General features: G+C 63.4%; 1 protein-coding gene across 12 annotated transcripts in view; it reads right to left on the bottom strand.

Moving 5' to 3' along the window:
- TNS1 (tensin 1) overlaps positions 1–12,302 on the bottom strand; it is a 251,173-nt gene that overhangs the window by 10,457 nt on the left and 228,414 nt on the right. For all 12 annotated transcript variants that reach the window (XM_075932996.2, XM_089779632.1, XM_089779629.1 and 9 more), the window contains 8 exons: positions 11,061–11,884; positions 9,368–9,454; positions 5,513–5,644; positions 5,027–5,119; positions 3,240–3,317; positions 1,958–2,023; positions 1,194–1,362; positions 357–425 (listed from right to left, as the gene is read on the bottom strand). In XM_075932996.2, the coding sequence (XP_075789111.2) occupies positions 357–425; positions 1,194–1,362; positions 1,958–2,023; positions 3,240–3,317; positions 5,027–5,119; positions 5,513–5,644; positions 9,368–9,454; positions 11,061–11,884 (1,518 nt within the window). The remainder of the gene's footprint in view (positions 1–356; positions 426–1,193; positions 1,363–1,957; positions 2,024–3,239; positions 3,318–5,026; positions 5,120–5,512; positions 5,645–9,367; positions 9,455–11,060; positions 11,885–12,302) is intronic.

Below are 12,302 nucleotides of genomic sequence, written 5' to 3'. Positions count from 1 at the left end.
GAACCAGAAGGGACCTTCCTCCAGGGCTCCCGCCTGCAGCCCAGACCTAGGCCGGCCGTTCAGACAGACGTCCAGGCTTGACTTGAAAGCGGAGAATCCACCGCGCCACCAGGGAGAGGTCGGCAGGGCCTGGGCCGTGGCCGTCCTCGGCGGCACAGGGCAGGAAGGACCCATTGCGGGAGCTGGTGTGGACGGGGGGCGCCTGTTCTCCGGGGGGGGCCTCCCTTTGGATTTCAGCGCCATGGGGCCTTTGTCCGCCCCGGAAGCAAGCAGAGCGCGGCTAGCGAAGGTGCTGAGCCGGGCCCCCCCTTTCCACCAGGGAGGGCGATTCCCGCCCGGCCGGGGCCGGCACTTACTTTCGCTCCTGGGGGTCCAGGTCGCAGAAGGTGACGGTGCTGAGGGGGTAGTGTCTCCGGAAGAACAGCCTGAAGCAGAAGCAGAGGCCACGGGGAGCGCGTTGGATCGGGCTCCACGTCCCGCCCAGAGTCCCGCCCCGCCCGGCGTTTCCCGCCCCCTGCCACGAGGCCACGTCCCCGAGGGGAGACGCTGCAGCCTCATGCCGCCTGGCCAGGCTACCCAGAAGGCCCTGGGGCAACATGGCCGTGGGTCGGCGCGACGTGGCCTCTGCCTGGCCCCTCCCCAGCAGCCTGCTCCCAGTCCCGGCGGTTCCAGCAGGCGTGAGCCTCGGGGCCGGTGTGTATCGAGCCCTGGCAAGCCAGGCACCCCCTCCCCATGGCACGCAGGGCCAAATCCTCCCCCGCCAAGACCCCGCCTCCCACGGAAACGGCCCACGGCGCCGCGCTCTCTCCCAGGCGACGTCTACGCAAACGAAGTGCGGATTAGCATACTGCCACGCTTCATTTGCATCGTTAATTAGGAGCCATTTTTGCGCAAGAGGCTTTTGCGCAAAAAGAAGCCGTGTACACAGCTCCTTTTCGCACCAAATCGCTCTCTGGCGCGAGAGCCCTTCTTCCTCGTTTTTTCAGGAAGAGCGGCTCTTGCGCAAAACCGGCGCCTAATTAATTATGCAAATGACATGCGGCAATATGCTAATTGGTGCTTCATTTGCATAGGCTCTGGCGGCTGAGGGAAGCTGTGTAGACGTCGCCTCAAACAGACCGATGCCCTGTCTGCTCCCCCGCCCCGGCCCGAGGCAGGGCCGTCCGGGGCCCGTGCGGCGCGGGGGCTCTTACTTCCGCTGGTTGTCAGTCAGGGTGATGCCCTGGGCGGAGACCTTGAAGTGCACGATGGTGGCGACGGGCGAGGGCTCCAGGGCCAGCGTCTGGCTGGTGGCCTTGGCGATGGCCTGCGGGCCGGTCAGCGACTCCATCTCCACCGAGTGGATGAAGAGCACGTTGCAGGCTGGAAGGGAAGCGCGGCCGGCGTGAGGGGTGGGCGCCCGCCCCGGGGCCGCCTCCTGGCCCCTCAGGCGTGGCGGCTCCGTGGCCTCCTCCTGGGAGCGCAGGGTGTTTGTCTCCGGCGCGGGGCGGGCAGGGCCGTGTCCGTGGCTTTGGTTCCGAACCTCGCACACGGGCTCTCGGCACCGCCCCGGCTGGGCGAGGGGGGTCAGGATGGAGGGGCGTCGGTGGGGAATGTAGCCACAGGCTGTGGGGCACAGCAGGGCTGGGGGGACGCCTAGGGAGGCTGAGGCCGAGCTCTGAGTTTCTTTTCTTAGCCGGCTAAAAGCCCGTGAGCTGTCTGAGGGGGGCTGTGGCAGGGCCCCGCCGGGCTATGCCGTCCCGCTGGAATCCAGGGCTTCCCGGGGTGCAGAGCGACCCCGCCCTGCTTCGGGCGTGTCCACGCTCCGCCTTCGCCTCGGCCGGCGAGCCAAGCGCCCCGGGGCTGCAGGGAGGATGGAGCGGAAGAGGCAGCGGCGGAGAACGCCGGCCCGACACTGCCCAAGCGCCCGGCGGGGGCCGCACCAGGAACGCTCCCCGTCGCCCCCCCCGCCACTCACCCGCACCCTGCTTGAGCAGGTCTGTCGCCGAGCTGGCAGCCGCCTCCTTCGTTTCATCCGTGGGGTCTGAAAGGGAAGGTCAAAAGGATAACGTGCCGGGGCCTGGAGACCGGCACACGCCGCCTCGCCGGAGCCACGCTGGAGGGACCCGCCAGGGCCTGGAGACCGGCACACGCCGCCTCGCCGGAGCCGCGCTGGAGGGGACCCGCCAGGGACCGGAGACCGGCACACGCCGCCTTGCCGGAGCCGCGCTGGAGGGGACCCGCCAGGGACCGGAGACCGGCACACGCCGCCTCGCCGGAGCCACGCTGGAGGGGACCCGCCAGGGACCGGAGACCTGCGCGCGCCGCCTCTCCGGAGCCGCGCTGGAGGGGACACACCGGGGCCTGGAGACCTGCGCGCGCCGCCTCTCCGGAGCCGCGCTGGAGGGACCCGCTGGGGACCGGAGACCGGCACACGCCGCCTCTCCGGAGCCGCGCTGGAGGGACCCGCCGGGGCCTGGAGACCGGCACACGCCACCTCGCCGGAGCCACGCTGGAGGGACCCGCCGGGGCCTGGAGACCGGCACACGCCGCCTCGCCGGAGCCACGCTGGAGGGACCCGCCGGGGCCTGGAGACCGGCACACGCCGCCTCGCCAGAGCCACGCTGGAGGGACCCGCCGGGGCCTGGAGACCGGCACACGCCGCCTCGCTGGAGCCGCGCTGGAGGGGACCTGCCAGGGTTCCCGCCACACATGCCTGGGACCCGCCGAGGCGCCGGAGAAACAATGGCACCGAGGGGCCGCGGGCACTGGGAACCGCCCGCGTGGTTAGTAAGTACGCCGCGAGCAGCAGGTGGGCCGGACTTTCCCCAGGGGCTTGGTCCCAAAGAGGGACAGGGCGTCCTTTTTGTACAGCGCCTAGCGCGGGGAGGTCCTGGTCGGAGAATCAGAGGTGGGAGTGTGTCGGGTCCGGGCCATCCCTCCGTCACCATGGGGCCTAGGAGCTGCTGTTGGGCTCCACGACCCCTCGCAGGCCCTGGGGTCGGACAAATCATACTCAAGGCAGGGACGGCCCAGAGCCCCGCGCTGCTGCCAGGGCCCACCGAGCTGAGGGACACGGGGCTGACAGGCAAAGAAGGAAGCGAATTCCAGGCCGCGCCGGGGCCACGCACGGTGATAGGGCGGGGCGCTGAGGGTGTTCCCTTCCCGCGCTTTCCAGCCCCGCCCGTCGGCGCCGAGCGAGGGGAAACACCCACCCACCCCTGGCTGCCCTGGTGCCCCGGCACGGGCTGGTCCCCTACCTTGGTCGGGGATGAGCAGCTTGCAGGGCAGGGCCAGCGGCATGATGGAGTGCTGGTACACCAGCGCCGACAGGCACCCTGGGGAGAGAGCCGGATGGGCACACGGTCACGGGCAGGTGCTCCAGCAGGGACCTTCCTTCTCTGCCCACCCCCCCAAGCCAGCTGCCGGGCTGCTCCGCCATCGCTCGGGTCCCCGGGGTCACCTTGGTGACGTCCCCGGCCCCACTGGTGTAGGCGGGATACTCAAGGGGGCCAGGCCGGCTCTGGCTTTCCTAGGGTCTCCCGCCTCCCCCCGGCCTGCAGCTCAGGCCGGTTTCAGGCTGGTTTCGGCACAGGCCAGCGGATGGCACGTCCAGCCCCGGCTCTGACCTGACGTCCCTCCCCTTCCCAACCGCCGGGCCAGTGCCTTGGGCGAGCGTAACCCCCAACACCCGCCAATGCTAGGCCGTCGGCTGCCTCTGGCGCTCTCCTGCCTGCCCAGCCGACGCCGCTCAGCGCCGATGAAGGTCGTCACCCTCCCGGGCTAGGGACACGGGACCCTGGACTTCGCCCCGCTCAGCGCTGTTTGCAGAGGAGTCAGTTTCGCGCCGGGCCTGCGGACATCCTGCCCTAACAGCCCCTCTCCCGACCCGGCGGCCGCAGAGACCGTGGGGACTGGCGGAGCAAGGCCAGTGCCTGGACCCCGTAGGCAGCCGGGAGAGGCCGGGATTCCAACCCAGCTCCGAATAGGGATGTAAGAGTGGAGTCGATGAACCGACTCACTCGGTTAATGCTCCAGACGACACGCATGCCCCACCCCCGCCGGTACGTCTGTTAGCAGGCTGGCCAGCAGCCCGGCTCGGTCCTGGCTCGTGCCGGGTCCAGCGCCTGCCCCGCTGCGGCTCTGAGTTCAAAGTGTATTAGGAGCTGGACGGCCAGATCAGACCCCTCCAGACAGAGGCAGCAGTGTGGAGCGACAGGCAGCTGGTCCGTGAGGGGAGCTGGTTTTTAAACGGCTCTCTCCCCAGGGTACCTGGCACCCCACACGGCTGCCTCGGATCCAGCAGCGTGGCGTGGCTGGGGGCTCTTCGGGAGGGGCTGGATTGCACTGATTGCCAGCCCTGCCTCCGGGGACTACAGAATAGTTGAGAAACCGATAAGAATTCACGACGTTCAATTCATCGACATTTCGCATCCCTAGCTCTGCGCAGGGTGCAGAGTTCCATGGAGCGTGGGGGGGAATCTTGCCTCTTCCCCATCTTCTCTCCACCCCAGAGAGATGGAGAATTTCCCGGAGCACAGGGGGTTGTGACTGCCTCTGGCTTTGCCAGGCCCCAGACCCCTCCCCTCACACACAGGACGAGCGTGTCTCCCATTCCTGACCCTTCGGGCCCTCCAAGTGCCGCCCGGAGAATGGTGAATGCATCCTCTCTCCACACCGGCGGAATGCTTGCCGACAGGAAAACTGAGGCACTTAAGTGACGCAGCCAGGGTGATGCAAGGCATCAGTGGCAGAGCTGCAGTTGTGGACGGTCTGCACCCTCGCAGGTTTGGCTGCTGGCGCGAATACCAGCCTCCCACAGCTGCTCTCCAGCCCTCCCGGGCCAGGGCAGGCCAGCAGGAGCGGGGGATGGTGCAGCAGGCCGTACGTGCTCACATTGATCCTTCCGCCCTCAGGCTTTCTGCAGACACGGCCAGTGTAACGGGACCCCCAGGTGCCCGTGGGAAGTTCCTCGTACCGCCCACAAGGGGGCGCTGCTGACCTGCCCCAGGTGTGCCGCGGGGCGGGGCGGCTGATGGCCACTTACCGAAGTTGGGCTCGTTGGGGCAACCCTTTAGCTTCACCCCCCGCGGGCTGGTCTCGATCAGGAAGTGTCTCACCAGCTCGTTGGTCAGATCGCCTGGCGGGAGAGAGGTCGTTACCCGCTTCCAGCCCCTCCTGATGCGACCCCCCAGGCGCCCCAGGGCTGCGGGCTCTGCAGCAGGCCAGCCCTCGGCGTCCCCCTCCCTCCGGCCCGCCAGGCAGGATGGCCGATCCGGGCCCGTGCTCCGGGGAGACGGCCAGTGCTCGGCTCCGGTTTGCTGTCCCCTAAGGGGCGCGAGCCGGGGGCTGCCTTCCAGATTCAGGCTGGAGGCAAGAGGCAAACTTCCGGGCGACAAGCACTGACGACACTGCTTCGCCGGGGGGAGGCGGGAGGGAAGCCGGGACGCAGCGGGCAGGCCGAGGGGGGCCGGAACATCCCCAGCCGCGGGCTCAGCCGGCAGAACAGTGCGGGGCGGGGAGCCGACAATACCTTTCTTGTTCTGCTGCAGGATGGTGGGCGGCGGAGAGGCCACTTTCATGGCCAGCCCGTAGGCTCCCCGGAAGGAGTGGCTGTCTCGGATAATGAAGGCTCCGGGCTCCCTGTCCTTCAGGAGCGTGATGGCTGGGAAGGAAGGAGCAGCGCCGTCAGGACGCGCGAGGAGACAGCCCTCGCGTCGCCCCGTCCCCGCCGGAGGCAGGCGGCCCTAGCGGTGCAGTGTCGGTCTCAGATTAGAGAGAGAAGGTGGGGGAGGGAATATCTTGTATTGCACCAAACACAACCCACATCCAAGGGGGACCCCACGTCTGGCCTGCAAACAGCCGCCAGGCCTCAGAAGCAGACACCTCCCAGACCAGGACACACCCGTCAAACAGCACCGGACCCCTCCAGAAGAGCAGATCCGACACCTGCAGGCGTATCTCTGCTGATCCACACCCCTCGCCTCACCTGGATCCAGCCCATATCACAACATGGGGTACCCCCCATCCAGCACTCTCCATGCCCCAAATGAGGCGGTAACTATGCTCCTGACGGAAGTCACACAAGAACTTCTAGTTTGTGTCCAGTTCTGGGCCCCCCACTACAGGAAGGATGTGGGCGCATTGGAGAGGGTCCAGCGGAGGGCAACCAAAATGATGAGGGGGCTGGAGCACATGAGCTACGAGGAGAGGCTGAGGGACTTGGGTCTGTTTAGTCTGCAGAAGAGAAGAGTGAGGGGGGATTTGAGAGCCGCCTTCAACTTCCTGAAGGGAGGTTCCAGAGAGGCTGGAGAGAGGCTGTTCTCAGTGGTGGCAGATGGCAGAACAAGGAGCAACGGTCTCAAGTTGCAGTGGGGGAGGTCTAGGTTGAATATTAGGAAAAACTCTTTCCCTAGGAGGGTGGGGAAGCGCTGGGCTGGGTTCCCTAGGGAAGTAGTGGAGTCTCCATCCCTAGAGGTGTTTAAGTCTCGGCTTGACCAGGCCCTGGCTGGGTTGATTTAGTTGGGATTGGTCCTGCCTAGAGCAGGGGGCTGGACTTGACCTTCTAAGGTCTCTTCCAGCTCCATGGTTCTATGATTCTATGAAAATGGTAAAAGACCAAAACACCCCATCATCTGCGGGGGAGAGCGTCTCACAGAGCGATTGTTACAGATCCAAAACGAGGCGGGTAATTACCCGGAAATTAAAAGGCACAGTGCCAAAAGTGAAACCCCTACACGCTGCATGGAAACTTTTCAAAGACACTGTCCTCGAGGCTCAACGTAAAGGCGTCTCTTTAAAAAGAAATCCCCCAAAAGTGCCACCCCGGCTAAACCACCAAGCAAAAGAAGCAGGGAGAGAGAAAAAGGCATCCTTTCAAAAGTGGAAGTTAAACCCTAGTGAGGGAAAACTGAAAGGAGCACAAACTCTGGCAAATGAAGAGTAAACACAGAATTAGGAAGGCCTCAAAAGAATGTGAAGAACAGCTGGCCAAAGACTCAAAAAGTAATAGCCATGTTTTTAAGCCAGCAGAAGCAGGAATCCTGCACACAACCCATGGGGTCACTGGACGATCGAGATGCTAAAGGAGCCCTCAAGGACAATAAGGTCACTGCAAAGAGACTAAACGAATTCTTTGCATCCGTCTTCATGGCTGGGGATTGGCGGGAAGATTCCCAAACCTGAGCCTTTGTAGGTGGCAGATCTGAGGAACGGTCCAGATTATGGTGTCATTAGAGGAGGTTTTGAGACAAACTGAGAAACTCAACAGTAACAAGACAGCAGAAATAAGTCACTTGGAAGAGCCACAAAAGGATCTTTCCAAACTGGGTGGGGAGGCAACTAAGGGGTAGATGGAATTTAATATTGATAAATGCAAAGTAAAGCACATTGGAAAACATAATCCCAGCTACACACATGAAATGATGGGGTCTAAATTAGCTGTTACCACTCACAAAAAAGATCTGGGAGTCAAACACCCACCCCGTGTGCTATGGCAGTCAAAAAAGCAAACAGCATGCTGGGAATGAAAGGGACAAATGATAAGACAGAAAATATCTTATTGCCTTTCTATAAATTCATGGGACACCCAGAGTTGGAATGCTGAATGCAGATGTGATCACCCCATCTCCAAAAAGATATCTTGGAAAGTGTCCCGAGGGGTATGGAATGGGTTCCATATGGGAAGTTAATAAGACTGGGACTTTTGAGTCTTAATAGATGAAAGATGTTATTAAATGAGATGTGTGAGGGGGATAGGACAGAGGCCTATAAAATGACGGGTGTGGAGAAAGTGAAGAAGGAAAAGTGATTGACTTGTTCCCATAACATAAGAACTAGGGGTCACCAAATTAAATGAATAGGCAGCAGGTTTAAAGCAAACCCAAGGAAGTTTTTCTTCACTCCGTGCACAGTCAACCTGTGGAACTCCTCGCCAGAGGATGTTGTGAAGACCAGGACTTTAACAAGGTTCAAAAAGAGCTAGATAGATTCATGGAGGTTAGGTCCATCAGTGGCTATTAGCCAGGATGGGTAGGGAGGGTGTCCCTAGCCTCTGTTTATCAGAGGCTGGGAATGGGAAACAGGGGAGGGATCACGTGAGGATTCCCTGTTCCGTTCACTCCCTCTGGGGCACCTGGCATTGGCCACTGTGGGCAGACAGGACACTGGGCGAGATGGACCTTTGCACAACACCTTCAAGAGGCAAGCCAGGGACCTTCCATTCAGAACTTTGTTAGACACACGGACTGAAGAGGCTGCTGGATTTGCGGCTCATCGCAGCAACCTGTACCCCAGTAACCCCCCCTTTCTGACCCTGTGATTGCAGGTTCTTAGCAGGCCCTTCCACCTCGAACAGTCTCTACGCATGTGTACTGCCTTCTGACGCAAAACGATCTCTTCCCCCTGGCATGTAGCCGGGACGCTCTGCGAGCCGGTCCCAGCCCTGCGGACGAGCTCTGTGCTCGCCTCTCTCACCCGCAGCCGCTGGCCCGATCCGAGCGAGGACCTTCCCCGCCTGCTGTCTACACTGGGTGAGGCCCAGATGTGGGCCCTGGGTCCTGCTGGGTTCGAGCCCGGCCTCGCCTTGGGACACGTCACTTGATTTCTCAAACACGCCTGCCCGGCCTGCCGGGTGGTATTGCAGACATGGGTTCCTAGCATTCCCAGCCCCCAACTCTGACAGAGCAGCCTCAGGCCTCTTTGTGCCTCAGTTTCTCCTTGTAAAAAGGAGCTCCGAAGAATTTCCTACCCGCCTCCTGGGGCCAGGAGAGCCCGTTAAGTCCTGCCCCCCACCCAAGCTCTCTGGAGACGACCGAAGTAGTTAATGAAGCGGGGATTTAAATATCCCTCAATTCATTAACATGATCTCGCCGGCGCACGAGTTCGAATCACAGCTGATTGGAACCAGGAAGTACGCGCTGGGATGCGTTAGTTCGGACTAAAGCCCTTAGTCCGAACTGATGTTACTTCTCATTTTTTGAGATGACGTTAATGAAGCGCGGGATATTGAAATCCCCGCTTCATTAACGACTTCGGTCGTCTCCATTTGCATCCCTAGTCCACCAGCCTCAGGTCGCACGGAGCAAGCCCAGGAAAGACCCCAGGCGTCCTGCCTGGGGATCAGGCCCCGTTTCCCTCTATGGGGCTATTGACACGTGTGCGATTAACCGAGGGGGGGAAGAAAGAGACAGAAGGAGGCGGCAGACGTGGGGCCCAGAGGTCAATAGAACAGGCCTTCGGGGCAGCGGGTTTGTCGTGGCAGCCACAATGCGGAGACGGGGGAGGGAATGCTCGAGGATGGGGATAAGCCCCCCAGGGTTTCCGTCCCCACCCACCTGGGCGCGCCGATTTCCACGTCCCCTCCCCTGGGTCTGGCTCAGCCACTCACCCTGCTCCCGGGAGATCTCCGGCTTGTACCAGTACTTGGAGGTGTCCTGGACAAACTTCAGGTTGGCCCGCGTCTCGGGGCTGCTGTCTGCGAGAGGGGGAGGGAGAGACAATCAAGGGAAGCATTTGAGCCCATCCACATTTGCCATCCAGAGGGGTCCCGTGGGGCAGCCCTCCCAGCGACCAGGACAGGGCAGAGGCTCCTACGGGTCGCGCTGAACCGCAGCTCTCTGAACGCATCCGTAGCTTCCCCTTCCTTGAACCCTGGTGAATGGCCTGACCCCCCCAACTCAGCCCATCTAGAGATCTCTAGGGCGCCCTCATTCCTGAGCCGGCAAACACCGAGGCAGGGGCTGTCGCTTTCCAACCCCCTGACCTAAACGAGCGACGCAACAGGCGTAAATGATGCAGGGGCTGGAGCACATGAGCTACGAGGAGAGGCTGGGGGGTTGGGTCTGTTTAGTCTGCAGAAGCGAAGAGTGAGGGGGGATTTGAGAGCAGCCTTCAGCTTCCTGCAGGGGGGTTCCAAAGAGGATGGAGAGAGGCTGTTCTCAGTGGGGGCAGAACAAGGAGCAATGGTCTCAAGTTACAGGGGGGAGGTCTAGGTTGGAGATTAGGAAAAACTATTTTCCCTAGGAGGGTGGGGAAGCGCTGGGCTGGGTTCCCTAGGGAGGGGGTGGAGTCTCCATCCCTAGAGGTGTTTAAGTCCCGGCTTGACCAAGCCCTGGCTGGGTTGATGGAGTTGGGGTTGGCCCTGCCTTGGGCAGGGGGCTGGACTAGACTCCTGGGGTCTCTGCCGGCCCTGGGACTCTGATTCTGGGAATTAAGCGTGTGCTGAAGAGTTTGCAGGGCCAGGGTGGCACGTGCTCCGCTCCGCTGTGCTGTGACTGGCCGGCTCCTGGCCCAGGGGGCTAAGCGGGAAGGGAAGCCGGCCATGTAAAATACAGATAAACACACAGGACCAGCAGCTCCGGGAGCTGCCCTGACTTCAGAGGACCTGCACTGGCCAGCACCAGTGGAGGGGTACTGGAAGAGGCGCCGTTCAATGCCTGTCAGACAGAGCATGCTTACGCAGAGGGGCCCGTCACAAAGGACTTATCCGGGCAGCGGTGAGTTCGCCTGCGTATGGCAGGCGGCCAGGGTCAGGAATGTCCCCAGCTGAGCTGCTTGGACCTCGCCGTGCGCAGGCTGGGGGACCGCACGGTGCTTTTCCCTTGGCTGCTAGCTCTGGTGTGAGTGTGACCGTGTGAGCCCAAGGGAAAGCAAAGGAGGGCAGGGGGGCGAACCCGGCCCCTCGGTGAGGCTGAGAGGTATCTATCTCCCGATGTCGGGGGTAAATCCACCCAACCCGGCCGTTCCCAGCTCCCCAGCGGCTCTGGGAACTGTGGGCCAAACGCAGACCGGAGGCGGTACTGACAGGCCCGAGCGGCCCAACCCTAAGGCAGTTCCTCCGCTAACGGGAGCTCTGCCTGCGTGAGACCTGAGCCGGGGCCTCCGGGTGCATCCTCAGGCCAGAGCCGAAGGGAGACATTGCTCTCAAGGAAAGGCTCAGATCCATTCGGTCGCTCAGGGGAGGACAGCGCGGCCTAGCCAGAGAGCAGGTGGCCTCTGGAGAAAACGTGGCCTCCGGCACCGTGGGCCACGGCCTGGCCTGCTCCGGCCCCGGCCCCGACGCTGCGCCCGCCAAGCCGTACCTGGCAAGGAGAACTTGGAGAAGTCGGGCAGGGTGTGTGAGAAGGCCACGGTGCTCCCGCTGCTGGGGCTGGAGAGGCCGCTGGCGACGGGCGAGGACACCTTGCCGTTCACCGTGGCGTAGTTGGGCAGGCTGTTGGACCGCTCGCCGGCCGACATCCTCCGCTTCTCCGGCAGCAGCGGCAGAGGTGTGGGGCTCCCCTGCCGGTAGGTGGCGGAGTCCGGGGAGGAGGAGAGCGGGCTGCTCATGCCGGGGTAGTAGGCAGGGGAGATGGGGAAGGACGGGGTGGAGGGGGCCTGGTACCCCGAGGCACTGCTCTGCCGGGACAGCGAGGGGCGCTGCTCCTCCGGGGCGGAATAGCCATACATGAGGTGCCGGTCCATGCTGGGGCTGCCGGGCGTGCCGGGCGCACTGCCTGCCTTCGCAGCCTGGTGCCGGGCCAGGCTCGGGCTGCCCGGGGCCGCCGCCAGAGGGTGCCTGCCCAGGCCGGGGCTGCCGGGGGCGGTCGCCATGCTGGGATTGAGCGCTCTTCGCCCGAAGCCAGGGCTGGGCGGCGTGTTGGTCGCCACCGTCCTTTGCAGGGTGTGAGGGCTCCCCGGCAGGACGTGCACCCCCACCACGCTGACCTGGGCCGGCGGCCACGGGCGGGCGTCCTGCGGCGCGGGGGCATCCTCGGGGCCCGTGTAGACGGAGCCCAGGAAGGACGGGGGCGAGGCGTTTTGGTAGCTGCTCTGCGCCGACAGGAAGCTGGAATCGGCCGAGGGCCGCGGGGGCGTGACGGCGCTGGGGCCGCTGCTCTCGGACGGGTAGCTGCGGAGCGACACCCTGGGAGAGGCAAGAGAGCAGCTCAGCTCAGATCTGAGGCGCCGGGCCAGTCAGACGGAGACCTCCAAGGCCCCTCTGTTTCGGGGGGTAGTCCGTGCCTCGAAATCGGTGAGGCGCTGAGTGTAAGTGACCTGCCCGAGGTCACCCAGGAAACCGGTGGCAGAGCCTGGCTTCAAAACCAGACCTTCCGCGTCCCACTTGGGGGTGTCAGCCCCAAGATCACCCTCCCTGTGCTGCCCCCTTCTCAGGACGGGGAATTGTGGGCGCCGAGGCCTCCCTGGGGACCTGCCCACCCCCTTGGAGACGAAGGGAAGGGGCGAGCGAGGGCCAGGTGTGGGGTGGCCCCCGCAGCGCCCATTCCCACAGCTCCTGGGGAGCCAAGAGACAATCCCAGCTCCCCATGCTGCACCCGGGCACA

The sequence above is a fragment of the Pelodiscus sinensis genome, chromosome 7 (assembly GCF_052426305.1).
Source record: "Pelodiscus sinensis isolate ZL-2025 chromosome 7, ASM5242630v1, whole genome shotgun sequence".
Lineage (NCBI taxonomy): Eukaryota > Metazoa > Chordata > Testudines > Trionychidae > Pelodiscus > Pelodiscus sinensis.
This window is presented reverse-complemented; position numbering and strand designations above follow the sequence as displayed.